Source organism: Halichoeres trimaculatus, unplaced genomic scaffold (assembly GCF_033239565.1).
Source record: "Halichoeres trimaculatus isolate MK-OKI-2021-1 unplaced genomic scaffold, fHalTri1.1 fHalTri1_scaffold_18, whole genome shotgun sequence".
In the NCBI taxonomy this organism is placed as follows: domain Eukaryota; kingdom Metazoa; phylum Chordata; class Actinopteri; order Labriformes; family Labridae; genus Halichoeres; species Halichoeres trimaculatus.
The window spans coordinates 18,651,757-18,674,280 of NW_027437196.1; the positions used below are offsets into that span (position 1 = coordinate 18,651,757).

A 22,524-nucleotide genomic window follows, 5' to 3' on the forward strand; every position below is an offset into this window, starting at 1 on the left:
CATGATGACAGGAATGAATAATTAGACTTGCATGGAAATGAGGTTCATACAAGAAAAATACACCCAAGATTCTTTTAGCTTGTATAAACCATATCAATTTTTCTAAGACGCTTATAATGAGAGAAATAAAATTGTGAATGATATTAAAATGCAAGTGATACCTGAGGATAGTTGAGAAGAGTTACTTCTATCTGCACTGCAGATGCTCTTGAGGGCAAAACTCCAAGTATCACTGAATGTAGGTGTGGCAGGAGATGCTCTCCCATCCAAAACTTCAATTTCCCATATCACTCTATGTGATTTGGTCTACTTGAAAGAAATACACATTGCTTCTTTGGGGTTTTGAGTTCATTTTAGCAGACTTTCTCTTTACCTGTTTGCATATTATAGGGCAGGGTATTTTTGTTTTATTCTATTTTTATTATTATTTTTTTGTTTGTTTTTTGTTTTTCTTGAAGTAGGGTTTACGTTTGCTAATAATAAAGGTGTATTACCCACAAGTAATCCTGGTCACTTTGGTCCCTTTGTTGAAAAAAACATTAAGAAAATTAGCATGGAAGCTAGGCTAGTGACTGCTTAGTAAACTGCATGTGGGTGTTCAGTGTGCACAATTTAAAAAAAGTCATAGCTAAACTTTGCCATCAGAAATCCACTTTGTTTAACCACCATGCGTGGATTCATGTCCCTCTGCCTGCAGCACACTGATCAATCATCTTCTACACAACCGAAAGGTTTTGAAAAGCACAAAAATATGCTGTAACAGGAGCTGATTTTGATAGTGATTCGAATGATGTGCTTCTCAAAGGACATGGGGAGGACAGCTTCCTCAACTGGAGTTTACAGAACAATGAGACTCATCAGGCTGAGGAAGAAAGTGGAGAAACGTCGGTGCTGGCTGAAGAAAGAAGGAAGCCCCAAATTACCTGAAAGAGCAAGTATGTAGACTGTGAGCCCCAGAAACAAGAAGGCCATAGCTGCCATGAATGCAGCACTTCAGAAACTTTGTGAATCAGAGGCTCACATTAACCCTGTTTACACACCATTGCTGTTTTTCTGCCTGTTATATTTAGTTAAGTTAGAAAACCTGGATGAAATCTGCCTTCAAAGTAAAGTTTCTACTCTTAGAGTTTCTTTTTCTTCATGATAACACAATGTGTGGTCCATACAGTCTATTCACCTTGTCAAATACACTGTTTGCTTTCGAAGGACACTGAGCTGAAATAAGTAACTCCAAAGATGTGATTGTGTGAGATGTTTGGTATCTTTTCCCAAAAAAAAAATGTCAAACTGGAATGATTGACTCGTCTATTAGAAACCTGAACAGCTGATCAGTGCACTACAGCTGAAGAGCGCACATAATTATCACGTCGAATAATAGAGTAAAAGAGAGAGTCACAGAAAATGTTCTAAATGCATCCCATCATTAGTGTTTGAGTTGGAGTTTCTTGGGATAAGCTTAGAGACCAGATAAAGTTGATCCTGTCTGTAGTTGTTGAAAGATCTGTGCTGGTTCTCTGGTTTCCTTACAAAGGGCTTCACGCTGAGCGGGAGTTCCTCCCTCGAGGATCATAGACTTTCTTCAAGCAAATACCTCACAGACAGGCGTATGATTTGATATGTTCATGTTATCGCCTTCAAAACCCTCTTCCTTATTTAACATGGCAGACACTTTTGCCCTCTCTTTTATTTGGTTTCATCCCATGCAAGGTGATGAAAGTGTATTTTTGTGAGGGGAGTAGCCAGGGGAAGTGTACCTGAGGGCTCTAAGCTCAGTGTAGTTGCCAACCACAGAACATTAAAGTCGACTGATAAAAAGAAAATAGTTTTTCACAGTGAGAGCGGACATAACCCTTGGAGCTAAAATGCCAAACATGACTGTCTGACAGATATTTAGTGTATGGGAGGTCTGTGAATGTCACATGAAAGTTTTGGGCTCTTTGACAGAGGCAATTTTTGAACTGTACATAAAAAAGAAATTATAGCAAATGAGACAAATTTGCAAACCAACAAACAGGAATGAAATCCACAGATAAAATATGAAGTGTCTGTTCTCAGAGAAGAGGTTTTCTTTGTATAACACTAGGTGCAAATATTTGTTGCCGCAGTAAAAATAGACTGGAAGATACAATATATAAGCATTGGTCCACAGAAAACATCCATCTGTGTGAAATATTGTGCATTAACATTGGTATTCTCACTTTCTGCCCTCCAACTCCATGCAGCGCTCGCACAAGAGCCAAGTCCTGCAGACTGTGACTCTCCTCTGGAATTCATCTGGGTGATGTCAGCCTTAAATCATCGGGTGACTCTCAGCACCCAGGATACCGTCTGACTCATTGGGTTACAATGCAAACAAAAATCGATTTGGGAGCATCCAGAGCGGGTGATAAAAGTCACAATGAAAAGTGTAATCACAGCCTCCAGTTATGGCTCTTGGGAAGACTCTGCCCCCACATCCTGCCCCTGGCACACAAGAAATAAACTGGCCGGCTTTATTGTGTTAATCCAAATCCTCTATGAAGTCATTGAGGGGATATGGTGCTTTGTGCAGCACAGCACAGCACAGCACAGCAGAGCGTATGCACTGCTTTATGTTTTACTGAATGAATCTGATCAATCATTTGTTCCGTCTGTTTGCTCGCCTTAAAACTGCTGAAGTCTTTAACGTTCATGTTGGCACCAGAGCTAATCGTATAGAAGAAAGGGTTGGAGTCCAAACAGACGATTTGTCCTTTCAGTCAATTTTTGTCCTCCCCATGCTGTCACTACTTATTAATGACAAAGTGTTGGTGAGGTTCAAAACCAGAAGAACTGAAGTAGGTGAGAAGAAAAGACTGGGGAGCAGATGTGTGTGTTCAAAAGGATGAGAAAACAACCTTACCTGAACTGCACACACACACACAGCTATCACTCCCATAGCCTCCAGTATGTGAAGTATAAAATCTCCTCAAACTGCCCCAGGCATTGATTTCTTTGGCCTGGGGGTGCAGGGCCTCATGAGGACAAACCCACTCGTGCTCTTTCTCACCTGCCCTCCCAGTCTTCGTCCCCCCCTCAAGCTGAAACTCAAACTCCAGTCTAAACTCTCTGAGGCCCTCTAGCATGAACTCTTTTAAGGACATTGGTTTAAGGACAAGAAGTTGAAAGCAGACATATTTTTACGTCCTGCATATAAACTGCAAACTGTCTTGAGTGCAAATATCCTAAATCATGTCTTTGCTTCAAGCCTGTCCCCTTCCCTGGAGGACTTGTTAAGAATATCTATGGGGCTTATTTAACATCAACGCTTCTCAACCTGCCTTACCTCACATCCACCTATCTCCTGTTCCCTCTGTTGTTCATCTCTCCCACCCTCTTGCCTCATCTCTGATTTGTCTTTTGTCTTTCTTTCCCAGGCTATCTTTGGATAAGAGAGGGTGTCTCAAGAACAGGGAAAAATCTTTCCTTTGCATTTCAAAACTAACCTGCAATCACTTGACAATTTTAAAATCGTTTTGGTGCTTATGTTGGTGTTAGAGCGACCCTGGAATATACATGTGAGGCCAGTAGTTGCAGGTATAACTTCTTTTTTATACAACACTCTTGGAACACATGCAGGAAAATTGTTAACATTGTCTGGGAAGGCGTTAATGAACTCAACACAGTTTACACAAACGCTGCTTGGTTATTGTCGTCCTTACACATTACCAATCTGTCAGGAAAGAACTATGTAGCAAATACACCAGAATCATCTGCGGTCCGACTCCATTCTGTTGCGTGTTGACTGCGTTTGTCAACTTGAAACGGCTGTATGTTCTTGCACTTCCCACTCCACTGATAAGCCTCTCTTCATTCATGTTGGGCAGTAAAACGTCAAAACTGTTGACTCCTGGTCCGGCTCCGCTCATCGTGTCCGTTTATCATCATAGACAAGCTAAACACGAGCCGATTTTGACAGTTTGTTTTATTTTGAAAGTCACTGGGCGATTTTCAGTAGTTTCTGATCAAGACTTACTGTCCCATTTAACTTCTCTATTCTTCTATATGTAGAAAGGAGACTTTTTCAAAATCACTTAGAAACTCCTCACAGCTCCTTTAAGAGAGATGCCATAATCATACTGTATTTGAACAAATTCTTTAAGATGAATGACTATGTTGATCATTGAGAAGGCATATTGTAACAATATGCAATGCACCCATTTACAATGTATCCTGTACTAACCTATTTGATTGTCAGGCATATGCCCTCTGATGTGTTTTCAGTGTAACTGTTATGAACTGCACCTGGCAATTTGGAACCAGCTTACTTTAATCCTGTAAAATAGAAACCCTTTCTCCATCACTGATCCCACGGTCATCACACACGCTCTAACTGAGAAATACATGTGTATAAGACAGTAAACGGGCCGACAAGGCGTCACACATGCCTGATTCCTCACACACATTCAAACACTGCATATTAAGAAGCAGTGTAATGGCCTGTCGAGCTTCTGGAGCATGTGGTCAACAACACATCTTTCACTGTATGGATGAATGCACACACACTTTTTTTTCTGCCATTCCTGTTGACTTGACAGCAAAGCAGAGACCATAATCCCACATGAACGCATACTAATAACTGCCTGTATCACACACAGACACACACAGACACACCAAAGTCAAAGCAGTGCCAAGCCAGTGATGCACACACTGAAAGTTTTCTTTAATGAGTTCAGGGTAACTTCAGAGCAAATTGGAGCACCTCTGGCACTGATCCAGCACACCAACATGGAAGGTGTTAAAGGACAAACATTGTTTCTTTGACCAAGCAGGTGAATAAACCCTCATCAGTAAATTATAGCTTGTTTGGCGTTTCATTAAAGCCAATTAGTAACGTGTTATCATCTTGTATTAACCTGTAATTTAGAATTTCCCTGAGCCAAACACTGTCATTTAGAAAACTACCAAAAGCAGCAGAAAGATTCATGATATTTAAACATTTTTTCAGTCAGAGCTGACTGATGATAAAGTAACTGAGAAAAGACGTGGGAAAATAAATAGACACTACATGCTCTCAAAATATTACCAAGGAGGGACTATTAAAGTTAATGATGTCAAAAACAAAGAAAAATAGAAAACACATGTGTTCAAATAGCCATCAGGTGTCCTATTATATAAGCTCAGGGGAGATATTACCTTCTGCAGCATTTGTTAATAAGCTCATTTCTCTTCTGTGTCTCAGTGCCTCTCATCCTCCCTCCTCTGTTCTTTTACTCACCTTCCCTTTTGGAGTCAGTTTCTTTCTTGCTTTTTTCTTTTTATCTCATTCTGCCGTGTTTTTCCTCTGTGTTTCCCTCTCAGGGTTTTTCATCACACTCTTTCTGTTTTCCCCTCTGTCTGCCTCACTGGCATGGTTTGGTTGGTTCTTATCTATTTTCGCCACTATCTGGTGTTGGGGGAAGATAAGCATGCATTTGCATGTTTAATGAACCAAGCACCCCTGATTCCCCTCAGCATGAGGACACACATACACAGGAGCACACGTGTGTATACACACACGCACACACAAACACAAACAGACACACTGCTGCTGGTGGCCATGTACGCCTCTGTCTCCTTTCCACTGACATGGAGTCACTAGCTGCTGAGTCCTGCAGGATCAAACATGGCCTATTAGTCCTCCTTTACATCTACAGCTGGAATGACTGAAGGACGACACTTGACCTTCACACATCATTTTAGTGCAAAGGAATTTACAAAATCAAGTTGGAATTTAATTTGATCCTTGATTGAATTCATAGCTGACTTTTTACAGCAAAGGTCATCACTGACAAAAAAGGATGACAAGTCTTTGATAAGAAACATGGTTCCCCAAGGTAGTTTACATGAAATCAGCCCAGCAGAATTTAATGGACAAAGGCACAGCAGTCAAAGTGCATGTTGCACAGACAGAGGTTAAAATTGTCCTTTCAGAAGTTGCTGCATCAATTCAGAGTCACAAGCCTTCATTGCATCACTTCCCTCACTCTCCAAAGCTCACATTCTCTGTCCTAATTAAGGCCAAAATGCCCAAACATCAAGTGAATGAAAAAAAAAAATCCCATTCATAAAATGCAATATACAAATGCATGATTAAAGAGGAGAGGAGATCTTTGTCAGATTTTGCAGAGAATGTGTGCATACAATTGTTATATGCATCAAATTAACTTTGTGAATTCAAGGTAAGCTTTCATTGCCTCTGAAAGCATCAGCGTTTTTTCTTTTTTTGTACATTTACTCTTAATGTTTCTCTTCTTCTCTGCTCCTGAGGTTCAGGATGTTGAAGGCCCCATTTTTCAACAAAGCCGTGAATCAATCCACTTTTAAAGATAAAATAATTGACATAAACTTCTAATAGGTTTAGTTTTATAGTCTGACCCATGTTCAGACAAGCATGAGGTGAGCTTATACTGCAGCCAGACACTGGGGGGGGGGGGTCTAAATGATTCTGCTTAACAAACTAATGCATGTGTGTGGTGTAAAGCTTAGTATGAGCTCCAAAAAGTAGGAATACCATAATCAGTATGTGAACCTTTCATGTGGGGCTTGTTAGGTAAAAAGTAGACATGAACTGATGGATCAGTGCCGATTTCCTTAAATTTGGGGGATCGGTGATCTGACAGCCAGTCTTTGTTGCTTTTTGCTCTGAGACCTAAAACTCAGGACACTTTATTGGTTGTTTAAGTTAAAACATAAAGATTGTATTGTTTTACATGTGTTGTTCAATGATTTTCAATATATATGCTCTCAGCTATAAGAAAAAATAGAATAAAATAAAAAATGTATAGGCCCAAATCAGTATCTACAGGTCTGGCTTTTTTAAAGATTGGTGATTGGCCAGAAAATGGTTATTGGTGCACACCTAGTAAAAATTACAAACGTATCGTGAAAAAATAGAATACTGGAAGAAAAAAAGAAAAAGAGATGTTTTTTTCAGGGTACAAGTTGGGTTTAAAACATGCCACTGCCCAGAGCTAATTATGACAGCCATCTGTCCAATGCGAATCAGAATGAAAGAATAGCTGTAGAAAAAAATTATAATTGCTGCAAAACAAGTTCCAATGAGAGGGTTGGTCCCTTTACCCAAAATAAAGACATGGTCAATGTGTCCAACATGGGTAAAACTCAAAAATCAGCAGCAGACAGTGTTTCCAGTGAACTAAAAGGAGAGTAACAGCATCTCACTTGGTTTCATTTTGAGCACATTTTTCTCAGGGTTACAAACTTTGCAGTGGTGCAACTTCCCCTGAACTGGCTCCAGTTCAAGGATCAAACATTGAGTGGACAAGCAGTATTTAAGCTCTTAGTATACTTTGTACACATTGGCTGTACTTAAGTGTCCCTGAGCAACAATCAATCCTTAAATCTCTGCCAACAATTCAGTGCTCCTTCTCAGCTAGCTCTGACCTCTGACTTCCCCTGTCGAGATACCTGAGATAAAAGTCCATTTTCCAACAAGAAGCAGACAATTTAAATCCCTACACCGGTCATTCTGAAAGGCAGAACAAAATCACATCAGCAGATTTTATTCAATCAAGCTTACATGGCAGATTGCACTGCTACAAAACTAGACTTGAGCAAGCTAGAGCCTTAGATAAGGTATCCAGATACTGTAAATTTTTGTTGTGTGGAGAAGAAAAAAAATGCTCTCTAAAATACAGCAGGCCCAGATGTAATTTAAAGCAAAGACAAATAGCTTTGGGGAGAGATGAAACAACAGAGAGAGAGAGGCAGACAGAAAGATAGACAGTGGGGATGACAGCGGCGTGAGAGATGTTGCCACCTGCCACCATTTTTCTCGCCTCCTCTTGGAAATGCATCATCAGTCATTAGGGGGGAGCATGACTTGTGGTATCATCATTACTCAAACAGACACACACATACACAGAGAAACACAGAGGCCCATACACAAGGTGTATTCTAAGGTATAATGCAGCCACCTATAATTTGAGTTCTCTCTATGCAGCGTTTTGCTGAGCTTATAAAACCGCCTGCAGCTAATGGCGTGATGGATCCCTCTATTATCACCCAACGCAGGAGACCAGAGTGGGGTGTAGTGAGATAAAGGAATGTAATTGGATAGTATTTTAGCCGTGGCAAAACAGGAGGGTGGTCAGTGACAGAAAGAGAGCACCAAAAAAGCTGTAAAATGATAACTGCATGATGAAGTCTAGAAGCTGTCGGAATGTGATGGACCTGTCCAATAAATTAGATCCAACAGAAAACAAAAAGCATATGTGTGTGTGGTGCATCTCTCTGCATGCAGAAATCAATATGATGCAATAACCTCATGCTTATTAATGAGTATATTACACCTGGTTGCTACAGTCATTGGATATTAAGTACTGCATTTTTCTTTAGTATGCCAAGCTTTAAGCTGGAAACTTATAAGCTGAAAACAAATTTTGCTGTCAGTCACTCACTTTGACAACCACTTTGATCCAGTTAGGAGTATCTGGGAAACTTTATTGGGAATCTTTATTAAACATTCATAGCCTGCTCACTCTGCTGTGAGCTGGTAAGCAGAGGCTGAGATACAAAAACTTCAAGTTTAGCGTTAAGGGTTTGCTTTCTGTTAGTCAAATTATTTTTTTAACTGGCAAAGACAAAAATGCTATGCTGTGTATTCCTGCCTTTTAAAAAGTGTACATTTGCTTCCTTGGCAGTGAATCATACACTAGGTCATTTTGTGGAGCATTTTTCAATCAATCAATCAATCAATCAATCAATCAGTCAATCAATATCAATTTAGTTAGCAACAAATCACAACAGATGTTATCTCAGGTTCCAGTGTGCCACATGTACTTCATTTCCACCTCTGTGGATGGATAAAAACCTGAAAGTAACTAACTTTAGCCATGGGCAAGCAGGTTATTTAGTCTGATGACTGATAAATAAGTAAGTCATATGACTTTGATAAAGACAATCTGATTGTATCAAATGTAAAACAAGCAGAGTAATAGAAGTCAGATTTACAGTGTCTCTAAGCTGGTTAGCAACCTTTTAGCTAAGCCGGCACATTACCGTACGTTCTCTCTGAAACCAAGGGGCAACATCCAATTAGTAAAAATGAAGCCGATGCTAAAAGTTGCTGTTCTTTGAGAATACACTTGAGGCTGGCTGCAGAAAGATCAGAAGTCACGTACATACCCAGTCATAAAAACTGACTTTTACGGCGTCAAAAGTATACTTACAGCCTGGTTCAAAAAACGGTTTCGGTACAAAACGATGATTTCACTATCAGCACACACTGTACCGTGAGTGGATTTTTTTTTTCTATCTCTGTGGTTTAGAAGTTATTAGGATCGTTTGGTTTTCCAATCAGAGGCACAGCCCAGGTCACATGACCGGCAGCGGTGGGCGCCCTGTAGCTGCTCACAGCCGGCGTCATAGCACATGTGCCTGCGTCCGCAGATTGGCTTCATTTCATGGTTTCAGGAACAGACCAGTGACATCACGGAGGCTACGTCCATGTTTTATGCAGTCTATATCTGAAATTCATTGAAAAATGCCTTTTTTGTTTTTTTGTTTTTAACAAACATGAAGCTTCTCTTCCTAAAGATTTTTTTACTAACTCCACCTTCAGATATCTGGCACAAATGTGCCAGATATCTGAATGCACAATCTTAAATAAGAAATAAAGTTACTCGTCACCAGCACCAAGTACCCACTAGCTGATCATGATCAAACCACCCAGGAAAAAGGGATGTCCCGATCGGAGTAGTGATCGGAAAACAGGGCCAATCATGTGGTTTTATATATATATATATATATATATATATATATATATATATATATATATATATATATATATATATATATATATATATATACACACATATATATATATATATATATATATATATATATATATATATATATATATATATATATATATATATATATATATATATATATTTATATAAGGATTTATATATATTTTTATATATTTATATATATACACATTCATTCTAAATCATCAGACGTCTAATGTTTAAGCTAAGTATTTTCTAGCATTATGTGGTGGCACAGAGTCAGACCAGCTCAACTCTATACAGACACAACCCAGGGCATGACATCACTTTGCTGCAGTGACAATATTGGTTGAATGCAGTAAAGTGGAGCAGGACATGACAGGAGCTCAAAGCTGAGAGCACAATGGATCGCAGTAGAAGCATCAGATTGGGACTCAGTATCGGCAGATACTCAAAATCAAATGACTCAGGGGAAAAAAAAAAAACAGGACATCCCTATCAGGAATGCATCATTTATTTGAGACATTTTTAAACAGAGGCCAAATTGTGTTATTACAAAGACCAGATAATCATTGTGTCATTGACATTAGCCCAAAAAGACTTTTTCTCCCTAAGGTTTAGAGTTACTTTAGACATCTGTAATCCAGCAGATGATATTTTGAGTGCAATATTCTGTTAACCCATCAAACTTTTTCTTTATTAGGATCAAGGAACTACTCCACTATATATATCAGTGGTTAAGTCAAACCAGTCATGTTTTGTTGTTCTACCGTTCAGCATTGCACTGTAATATATCACATACGGTGTCATGTCACATCCTGCTTTGTTACATCAAACTATCATAGTATAACAGTATCACACAGTGTTGTGGTACACTGTAAAGTCACTACTGTATTGTACTACAGTAAATCACGTTGTGATATTATTGTACTGTGTCATATCGTAACACAAACTTCAGACAAAATAAAAGCAGTGAGGATGAAGGCAAACATAACCAACATGGACAACAACAGCAGAACAGAGGAGAAAGAAGAAAACAGTAAATATCCCAGAGCAGTGCAGAAAAAGAGTTACAGAAAGTCAGACAAACACAACTCAAAATGTTTCAGGCACTTGCCATGTGTCAGCGGTCTATTGCTGCGGTCATCTCTGATTCAGTGCTGTGAATGTCTGTTCCCCGGGGTGGGAGAACTTTATAGTCTGGTGGTATATGTGTCTACCCCTGAAAGAAGTCTTGGACTCAGGGTGAAGAGATGCGTGTTTATGTGTGTGCATAACACACACAGACGCTGGTCCCTGTTGGGGTGGGACTAAATGTCACGGCTTGATTAGAACTAATAATCCTATACGTGCTTTGGGACTGGTCACAGACGCACAGCAGCACAAGCATGTGTATGTGGTGACTCACTCCTCCACTCCCTTTTTCATTCCCTCTCATATATAGTCACTCACACACTCACACTCTTGGACACACAGGCTTCACCTTTGTCTGACCTACCCGAGGGGTCTTTGGGCAGATGTGTAAGTCTGAGCAACACAATCAGAAAGCTGTTATTGCCTCAGGACATGAACTTTACACCTCTATCCCCCCCTTACTCTCTCTTTCACACATGAACACACACGTTTTTTTTTTTTCTTTTTGGTCTACAAGTCTACTAAAGTCTCTTTGTATTAGTTCAATATGTTCAGTGGCTTTGTTTGAGACACAGAATCTTTGCAAAATTGATATGCTAAGACTTGCATTAACCAATGACAATATTATCTGTAAGGGTGCCCAATGGGGCCATGGCAGCCTTAAGTATACTTTTTTTGGTTTGGATGAAAATTAGGAGTAACTCGTTTAACTCCTTTTACTCATCTAGAAAGTGAGCTGCACTGTTTGAGCTAGTGGGACCAATATTCATAAATTTGCAAACCTTCAGGCTATTATTTTCATCACAAGTTAAATTTAAATTTTAGTAACTTTGAAACTGTTCATTAAGTTTCCCTCTAACCCCTGTTCTTTTCACTCAACTTTTTAATGATCATAGTTGTATGAAATCATCAACAGGAGTGGCAAATATTTCAGTGATGCTTGAATCATGGACCTGTCAGCCGCCCAGGAAGAAGTATATATCAAATTCTTTAACTTATAAGAATCTCAAATGCAAGGCAGCAAAATAAAAAAATTATATGGCTAGAGGCAATATCTGGAAAAGGGGAATACATGAGTTTATACTGCTGAACTAGACGGCCTGCCAGTGATACAGTGAATAACAGACTTGATAAACAAATGTGAAAATTAAAGGGGATAGAGGGATAGATGAGTAGAGCAAGGGTAAGACAAAGGTGAAAGCAAATGAGACAATGAGAACAACCAAAAGACAAAGAGAGAAAGAGCAAACAGGAAAAAAACAGAAAATCATAAATCAATGAACCAACTGTATTCTGTTGCTGCCACAGGGTAATGAAAGCTCCTCATTAGCCATCTATCTCCTTCTCAGTCTCTTTCTTCCCGTCCCTGTGTCTTCTCTTGTGTCTTTGTGTTTTCTTTCCCTTGGTCTTCCAGCTTTGTTTCTCCTTCTCCTTCAGTAGTTGATACCCCTATCTCTCTCCGCTAAACGCTAACAATTCCATTAAACAACACAACACTCATTTGGAGGTCGCATTTGTTTCGCTCAACTTGGCCGCCATCTGCATACCAACTGAGGGTCTGCTTTCCTCTGCTGGGACTCCTGTTATCTGACATGACCTTTACGCTTTGAAATAATTGGCAAATTAAAACGGACTTCTGTGTGCTGCTCTCTTTCTTTAATGACGTGTCTCCTTAACAGCTGCACTCTTTCTTATAATGCGTTCTTTGTTCTAAAGAGTTATTTATTCTTTAATACCATCATTTGTCAGGTGATAAATACTGCCCACCATTAGCCACAAGGCATCAAGCTGCTTCCATGTTTGCTTGTAGCCAGAGGAATATGAACACAACATTATTCAATTTGGTTGGAGAATACACAAGCTTACCTGACAACTCATTTACAGCCTTGATAATCTATCGCCTGGAGTCATAAGTGGCTTAGCAACACATTATTTTCTCTGTTGTATGAGAATGCCCAACTGGGTCATCACAAGGCAGATGAAAGCTATGATTTATTTTTCATCTACGTGTCTCTAAATGTTGACTGTTTCAGGTTTTGAACAATGACAAAGGAGGCCAGGAAGTAACCTGGGTATAGCAATCAGAAAATTACTGTTGTGGGATCAATCTGTGCAATTGCAACTGCAATCAGGATGTGAGAATGTGTGATAATAAAACTACACAAAAGACTGATTTGTGATTCATAGGAATGTAAACATTTTAACCGCTCCTCTAATTGTATGAAGTCTGTTGTTGGTAATGCCCATCAGCTACTTGAAGAGTTTGTGGGTATGGATGGATGGATGGATGGATGGATGGATGGATGGATGGATGGATGGATGGATGGATGGATGGATGGATGGATGGATGGATGGATGGATAGAAGCAGCAGGTGTGATTGGTCACCACTGTCTAGAGAAGGGATCTTCGATATTTTTCAGACCAAGGACCCCGAACAGATGGAGAGACGGAGCAAGGACCCCCTTATATATATATACATAAACATACCGTACTGTACAGTATTAAGCTATTCTGGGAAACCTGAAAGAGCCAGTATGAAACATGCAGCCATGCAATTAGCAGAGCAGTGCTGGAGGTGGGTCTTCCTCTGTCTTGAGGAGCTAGAATTGAATGCTGAGTGAACGTATGCAGTTTGAGAGAGCTGCTGTGTTACTGAATGTGTTCATATCTGATCGAAAGATAGCATCTTTGGCCTCTGTATCCATTGATATGTGTTCAATGATGCTTCAATATTTATAATTTTGCGATTTTCAGTTTGATTTTTTTAACACCAGACCATGTGAAAAAGTTAAATGATGATAATGTCTATCAGGATCAGGAGCCATATTTTCCCATAAAATGCACATCATGTGAATAAAGAATAACATTTCACCCTCTGCTGGAGAAAAGTGGTAACTTTTTTCCAATCCGGTTTATAAACAAGACTCAAATGAAGAATTTGAATTTTGAAAAAAAAACATCAACATTTTTTGACAAAGAATCCTGATTTTGATATTGTCAAACAAAAAATTGCGGTATATTGATTTTCATTTTTTTCTCCCACCCCTTATGTCCTTTCTGGTTACATTGGGTTTAGAGCAAAGTAGGTCTTCCATAAAGGTCTTGAGTTGTCTAAGAGTTTCTTTAGACACTTTTTCAAAACTAGTGTGAATACCTTAGCATTTTAGGAAGCAGAACTCCAGTACTTCATGTAGTAATTTGACTGAGCAACTTTCATATGTATTGGACAAATCTTTGGACTCAAACCAAAAATTTGTGCACTTTGTCCATCCACTGAATATAAATAGTCATTAAATGCTGATGACTTTACAAAAGTTGGTGCTGTATCACTGTTGTATAGCATTATTAGAAAAAGATGAATACCAATTGACAAACAGTGACCATATATTTAGTGGTATGTCCCTTTAAAAAGAGCACTGAAGACATTGAGCCACACAGTCAGTCAGGCAGAGAAGACAGCAGGAGCAAATATTTCCCACTGGCTGCCACTTACCACTAATGTTAGAAAAATGATAAATTAGTCCCGGCACGGCGTTTGGAGTGTACATGGTTGCATGTGTGTGCCAGCATGTGCGTTTCCTTCCTGTAAAGTGTTGTGTCGCATGCCAACAGTTCACAGTGTGAGCAGATGTTAGTCAGTAATGCCTTGGGTTTCTGCACCACAGTCAGGCATTTTTAGGGTCCTGAGCTCTGAGGAGGAGTCCGTGGAGATGCCTGAATTGCTTTATCGAGCGGAACGCAACTAAGGACACGCAGGCTCACAGCGGATGCCAAGAACACACAGAGACACGCACACACAGACACAGCACTCACCTCAGGCATGGGAAAATAAAAAGTCACAAACAGCCTGTTCACAAAAATCCACACGTTTAGGATTATAATGCACAAGAATTCACAAAAACAGTACCAGGTGGCTTTCACCCCTACAGACTTGTAAGAGTAATGGATCTACTGCTGAGTGAGTGTGCAGCCCACAGGAAATCTTTTCTGAGAAGATATAGAGTGTCACAAAAAGAGAAACGTGGCTTTAAAGGGATAAAAAAGGGAAATGCTTTTTATTAAATGTCAAACCAATATTACATATACACAGGGCTGGGCGGTACAAGAAAAAATCCTATCACAAATATTTTTTCATATCAGCTGATATCAATATTAATCACAATTTAAATGAAAGTTATATTGCATTATATATCTATCATTTTATCGCCCAGGCCTACATAAGACCTCCTGGTGTTTATGTAGATTTTTAAATGCCTTTTTTTTCTTCAAAATCACACTACCTCATCTGCCCTCCTCCTTTTTTACCTGGCGCTGTATTATCATCACACCTCTTCACTCAAAGCCACCCTTTTCACTCTATATTTAGCTCCTGACTGTCACTGAGTCTTGATGAAGGAGAGGGAAATGATTGGCGATGTAGGAGACCACGGGAAAGGTTAGCACTGTCTCTCTGAATAACATCAGTCTCTCTCTGATCATTTTACGGTTACACTGCAGACTAATATCTATACTTAGGCTTGGAACCAGAAAGTGATGATTACAAAAAAAAAATCTGTGAAAGGGAGCCTTTCAGAGTCCGCACAAAGGATGGTGTCAATCAAAAACGGATTGAAATATAAAACGGGGAAGCTCAGAGGTGTGTTGTCATGTGTGCATGCATTAGCACACAAAAGGGGAAAAATGCACATCACACTCTTTACATGACACACACTGACAAATTCAAGTGCACAGAGGGATTAATGTGGACTTAGTGGCATACAGTGAGCCTTCACAGAAAAGCTTTACAAAGCCAATCCTCCATATCTGATGTGATAATCATAAGATGATGTAACTGTGAGACAGCAGACAGACTATACCCCTCACATACGCATGGAAGGGAAGACATACTCACAAGCTTAAAGCTGAGGCACCCAAACAGATTCACAAGATAAAACTCTTAGATAAAACTGAACTCAAGAGTTGAAAGAAATGACATTTCCACAAACTTTTAAAACACTGTATGTCGCTGACAGTCTGCAGATGTTGCCAGTGAGGAAAAGTAACCAAACCATCACATATCATGAAAGTGCTCAGTTGCATACCGGAATAAACTTTAAGGGTTTAAAGTTGCTGAAAAAGTGTCTCTGAGGGACAAGTCATTTCTTCCTCATTGAAAAATATTGACATACTTATCTGGTGTATATGGCTAATACACCACACCACTTTAAAGGTAGGATCTGCAGGAATTTTCGTTACTTGTTAGTAAACACAACTTGGGCTTCTCCTCCTTGGCTCAGTGCCAGCGGCAGCACACTCACTCACAGCCTCCGACTGTGACAACTTAAACTCACCCACTAGCCCAGCAACCACCTGCAGCATCGTGGGTGGGAGAGACACAAGAGCTGTGCACTAGACTTGGCGTGATAGCACAAGCTAATCACTGGGTTATCTGACACATACCTGCTCAGTAGAAAGCCAACTCGTGTTGCTCTTTGTCCTGAGCTGCTCTTCAAGTGCCTGAAAGCGAGTAAAGGTCAAACCAAGCTTCACCCACGATAAGTGAAAAGCTTAATCGGTTCAGTGTTTTGTTTCACTTTGGTTGTCTTTCTTTCTCTGTGTTAGGTCCATTATTGTAGCAGCTCAGGATAGATTCTTCCAATCACTATTATCAACACGCAAAGTCACTTGCACACCGGGTGCACTGTGATTGGCTGATGCAACCCCGCATCCTTTCTGCCCAGAAACGTCTGGACACAAAGAATCAACAGACAGAGGAGGGGGTTTGAAGCAGACACAGGCACTGACACACATGTAAAGAGGCTCAAAAGTGATGATTGAGCAGGATTATCCCAGTAAAGGTTGAATTTTTTTGGGAAACTCCTGAAGACTCTACCTTTAAGGCCCTATTTACACAACAATGTTTCACCCCAAAATGCCAAAAATAAATAAATAAATAAATAAAAATCTGCGTTTACATTGAGGGACTGAAAACACTGTAGTAAGCACACCATAGTTGGTGCTATGATTGCCTTGTCCAGAAGCGGCTTCTGGTAGATGTCCACCAAAGTAGAGTTGAAGTAGTCATTTGGTGTACTGGCAAGTGCTAATTGCAGAAGTGGTGCAACAGATGCACATTTTGTTTAAAGACGGTCAGCAGATCCAGCAGATTTAGTAGCACAAGCACAACATGGTCGTCTGCGATGATAGTAACAACAGAAAGTTTCACTTTTGCATGCACAAAGCGGAGCATGACATCTCTGTTTCCACTAAAAAACTCAGGTTTGCTGTTTACAGGGCAACAGCAGCTGCAGTGTTTCAGAAAAATCCACTCTGGGGGCTGTTGTTAAAAGTTTCTATTTTATGTTGGTAAAATGCTGTTTCCATGTGAAAAAGAGGCTGAAACACAACAATACTTTTGCATTTTATCCAGAAACCATTGTTGTGTAAACAGCCTTTAAGTGCCATGAGGAAAACAGATTGAGTGTAAAATGGTAAATCAAAGAAAACACAAAAACATATAAAGATAATTAAAACTGATGAGTCAGATTTGAATTTTGACTGATATGTTGATGTGTCAGCTCTGTCCCTGATCGCTTCGATTCAACATAGCAGTCTGAAATGCATGTTATTTGGGAATCTACAGGAAATCATCTTTGTGAACATTAAAATAACTTTGCAAGAACCCCTTGGTGAAAATAAATGGTGACCACTGCGAAAAATCACTGTTGAAATTCTAGCTGTTAATGTTAAAGAGTGTTTCTTTCTTAGCAGAGAGTTCAGACTGCTTGTCTTACTGTAGTGCACACTGAACATTGAAAGAATGCAGTAAATTGAGATGCATGGAGACGCTGTGTGAGCCTTAAACTGCAGAGTTGCCATTTGCCTTTTAAGAAAAAGGTTATTGTGCATCTACTTTTACATCTCGGCTGATCCACAATCTGTGAACTTACGGTATGTGTGATCCGCTAACCCCTTACATTTGAAATATAAAAACTACTTCCCTGCAGTAATTCCTGCATGTGTTATTACACCATCCATTTCCAGAATAACAACAGCAGTCTCATAAAAGCAAAAAGAAAAACAGAAATAATACATGTACAGAGTGTCATGAGAGCAGATATACGGTTAAGGTAATATCAGCCAACATGTAATCATGTAATGGTTTTCAAGGCTTTATGTGTTCATCAAAGAAGAGAATTTAAAAGTTTTCTTTTTTGCCACATTTTCAAATAAAAGACTCCAGTGAAGTTCTTTGAAAGGACCAGTGGGTGGTAGAAACAGCTTTGAATTTTGACTGTAAATCACAGTGGGGATTCATAACAGGAGTATGTGGAATACAAACACCCAGCAGAGAAAATTTTGTGTACTGTATGCTTCAAGAGAAAATCATATAGTGCTTAGTTTCAATATGTAATGCTTTGGTTTGTGATTATGGTTGCTGGAAGTATTTTTAAAACTCGATACAGGTATATTAACATTGCGCAGAACCTCTAAACAACACCAGGAAGTAAAACAGAAAACTTTCCACACAAAGTCTCCTCTGAGGCTCAGTGGGGAAAAAAAATGCAAAGTTCAAAAGACGTTTCTTTCAGCATGCTCTGTTTCCCCCAAAGGTTGTGTACTTCGACAATGAGCTGCCTGAGGGAGTCGGAGGGAAGCTGAATATATATGAATCTGACTCTTTGACATTGCTCTCAAATTGATGCAAACACAAAAACATACACATAAACAGATACAGCTCAAACTGAGCCCAAATTTCTACCAACTTCACATTACCTTGGATTTTTATTTTTATTTCTTGCAAAGACACAAACTATGTATGTGAAATAATTTGAGAAGACAAACTGAATGAAATCAGAAGGCAGGATACCAAGGTCAAAGTTTCAGCTGTTAGCAAAACATGTAAGATTAGAATGTCAGTCATATTTATCCACCAATCATATCCTTTTACCAACTTTCTCTTTCTGTAAGGAGCCCTCTTTTTTTTTTTCTACCGCAAAGGATTTTTTTATTAGCATTAGCATTGTGAAGTAGATGGAGAGTTGTGGCTAAAATGCTATAGAACTTGTGATAAATAATCTTTCCAGCACATGTCCAACAAAGTTTCAATCAGTTTCTTTAGCAAAGAGAAGTCACAGAAAAACTTTTTGTGACCATGTTTATCTTTGAGTAAAGGTGTATGTTGTCATACACTGTGAAAGCTGAGGGCTGTGATGATACGTCTGTCATTTCAAGCCCTCAGCAATGATCGTGGTGTGTGTTTGCGTCTGGCAGCGAAATACGCCAGAGCTTGCATGTTTTCACATTTGTGAAGTGTGTTATCATGCTCTGACATCATTTTGACATGTGGCTGTCTGTGATGTGTGTGTGTGTGTGTGTGTGTGTGTGTGTGTGTGTGTGTGTGTGTGTGTGTGTGTGTGTGTGTGTGTGTGTGTGTGTGTGTGTGTGTGTGTGTGTGTGTGTGTGCAAAGCAACCAACAAACTTGGTGTTATTCTACCCCATCTAACACCACTGATGTGTGTATGTGTGCGTGTGTGTGTGTGTGTTTATCTGTGTATGATTCTGCCTGCAACCTCAGTGCTGTACCAATCCATCCAGCTGATAAATGCAGCCCACAGCGGGGGAAAACTGTTCTTTTCCAGTAGCATCACTCCACAGATCTGAGGGGAAAACACCCAGGGTGTGTATGCTGAGGCGTTAGTGTGTGTATGTGTATGTGTTTTTTGGGTGTATGTGTGTGGTTAAGGTATAAAGTAATGTCAGTTAGGACTCTGAACCTTTTCCATCATGCCCCAAAATTACAAACACACATGTGCAGTCTCACATGAAATATCCTTTTTCACACAAAAACCTCAAAAGCAGACATAAAATATGAAACACACACACACACACACACACACACACACACACACACACACACACACACACACACACACACACACACACACACACACACACACACACACACACACACACACACACACACATGGAAAAAAAATATTACCTTATGCTGCTCATGCTTCCTGCCTCTGATCCCAGCTTGCATCTCTCCAGCTGGGTGGCGACAATCTGACGCTCAGCCTCTAGCTCCCTAGTCAGGCGTTCAAACTGAAGCTCCTGGGGAGAAAAGAAGGAGACAAAATATGTCTTAGGCTGGGTAATACAATGCTTGACTACTGTGACATCTTTAATAGAATTAAGAAAAATAACAAAAATACAGAAAAAGACATTTTTTTCCCAGTCTGATTGGTCATTAAGAGGAGAAAGGTGAGCTATGGTAACCTTTTCAGCTCTCCAGAGACAGTGTTTCACTTTTAATGAGTTTGGTACTGAAGTGTACGTGTAATGAAAGACGTGATGTTTGTCAGCCACAGGTCATGGCAGCTGCTCAGGGCTGAAAGTCATCTGTGCTACAGTTGAACTGAACTGTGATCATTAATATGCATGTGATTGACAGGTGAGAAAGAGCAGGAGGCAGAGTGAGTGGTTGAACGTGTTTTAACCGTGTGAGCAACAAAGCATGGCCTGTAATCCTGTCCGCCATGTTGTGCAGGAAGCTTGTCGGCGGGTGGAGACACTCAAACTGAAACTAGGTTACAAAGTGTAACTCTAACTGGTGATGATATTTGAGGGATTCCATAATAAAATGTGTTTTCCAATCCTTGATGAGCTGCTTTGCGTTGAAGTGGAAGTGCTCACAGTGAAAAGTGACACAATCTTTGAAAAGCAGAGGGACCAGTGTTTAAACAAATGTTTATATTTGCAGCTAGTATCTCAAGTCCTTTGCTAACAGAGTGGTGACACATTTATTGGCTGTCTCCTCAAGTTTCAGAGTTAAAGATAAGTTTTAGGAAATAAAATGTGTATAAATTAATGCATTGGTAAAACAGAGAAGAGACTCCACTCCCTGTAGAGAACATGATGAAGTATTTACACTGAAAAAGCTTACAATCTGATGCAGCAAGCACAACACCATGGAATACTGCTCTCCAGTTCATTAGCAATGAATGATCTTATGATTGTTATCTCACAGTAACTGTTTGTGTAAGAATGTGGATGGCAAAACCCCATCTACAACCAAGATATAAAGCCAAAATATCAAAATGACAGACGCTACTGTGTTGTGCTGGTGATGTCCTTCTGAAGCAAGGTTATGTTCAGAAGTGAAACTGTACTGGAGCCATGTAGCTGATGTCACACCCATTTCACAAACCAAAACAGGTAGTCAACTCAACCATGACATGAAACAGTCCCCTCAGGTCAGAAAAGTCTGCAGAGTAACCAGTTCTGGTGATCTGGAGAGGAAACTAGGTTCATGGGAAGTTCATCAATCTCTTGGGTCAGTCGTTACGTTTCCTAATATGTTCCTCCTTTAATCTGTCAAGTAATCTCTAGGGCTGGGCGATTAATCGAGATATAACAGCTTCTAACTGTTATTTCTTCTAACAGACATGAAACTACTGTGCTCTCTAAATTTTCCACCCTTGCTGAAGTGGGTTTTCAACCCCATTGCTTCACTAAATAACCCTTTGTTTTCCATCTGTTCATAATCAATTCCGTTACTTGTTTCATAATTATAGAATAAATTGGGTTGAGAGTGGGATAATCATGAATTAACCAAAATCAATTTGAAATGTTCAGTTAATCATGATTTTGATTTTTGCCTCAATCGCCCAGCCTTACCCCAGGGTCATGTTTATGTTTTGTTTTGCTTCTGTCTCCAGATCCTGGCCCTCTGTTTCCTGCTAACCTGTCAGCAGGTGTTGATTAATGCACAGGCTTACCTGGGCTGGAGCCTAGGGGCCCCACGAGGGAGCACTCTGATTGGTCGGACTATTTTTGGAAATTTAAATATGCTACCCATCCAATCATCCTCAATGATCTGTTAACTTGTGGTGGTGCAGTCACCATAGTTGCCAACTCTGCTTATTTTATGTAATTCTGAGCTAGTTTTTCTAAAAAAATCTCATTGTTTTTAGGTTCTGTGTTTTTTGGGGCTTGATTTCTAAAGTGTAGTTGCTCATTTGGGCTGGATTTGTATCCTGTTTGATCCCCATATGATTATCTCTCGGCTCTTCAAAACAACAAGAAACACTTATGATTATTTATTCAAGTATTTTTACTATCTTAATTTTTCAATCAAAGAAAAAACCATATGATTGAAATTGTTTTTATTGACTGTTTATTGTCAATTTCCTGTTATTTCTGCATAATGCACATGTATTTACTTTAAATCAAAGTTTAAAAATTAAGTTATTTAATATCTTTATATTGACTGTGTTTACTGTCATTTTAATGCAAACAAAAATTAATGTTTATACTGTTAGCAAGAGGTCTGTCGTTTGCACATTGTGGGAGGTCACCTGTTGAATTTGTTGTGGGCTTGTTCCCTCAGAGCTGGTCACTTATTTCTATCACAAGATCTGGCAACGTTGCCTAGAGTCTGTGCCTGTGGGATTGCATGATCTACAAGAGGGGGACCTACAAAAAGAACAGCCTGAGGCCCATGATTACCTGAATCCTCTTCTGCCTGCCAGGCACCTCCCTGATTGGACCCCTTGCCCCATGATTATTTGGGCTGGGACGATATGCTATTCTCACAATTTGATTCTATTGTGATTTTTTGTGGTGCAGATTCAATTTTAATTGCGATTCTT

General features: G+C 39.6%; 1 protein-coding gene across 3 annotated transcripts in view; it reads right to left on the reverse strand.

Moving 5' to 3' along the window:
• ctnnd2a (catenin (cadherin-associated protein), delta 2a) overlaps nt 1–22,524 on the reverse strand; it is a 338,809-nt gene that overhangs the window by 205,173 nt on the left and 111,112 nt on the right. For all 3 annotated transcript variants that reach the window (XM_074693201.1, XM_074693199.1, XM_074693200.1), the window contains one exon: nt 19,872–19,984. In XM_074693201.1, the coding sequence (XP_074549302.1) occupies nt 19,872–19,984 (113 nt within the window). The remainder of the gene's footprint in view (nt 1–19,871; nt 19,985–22,524) is intronic.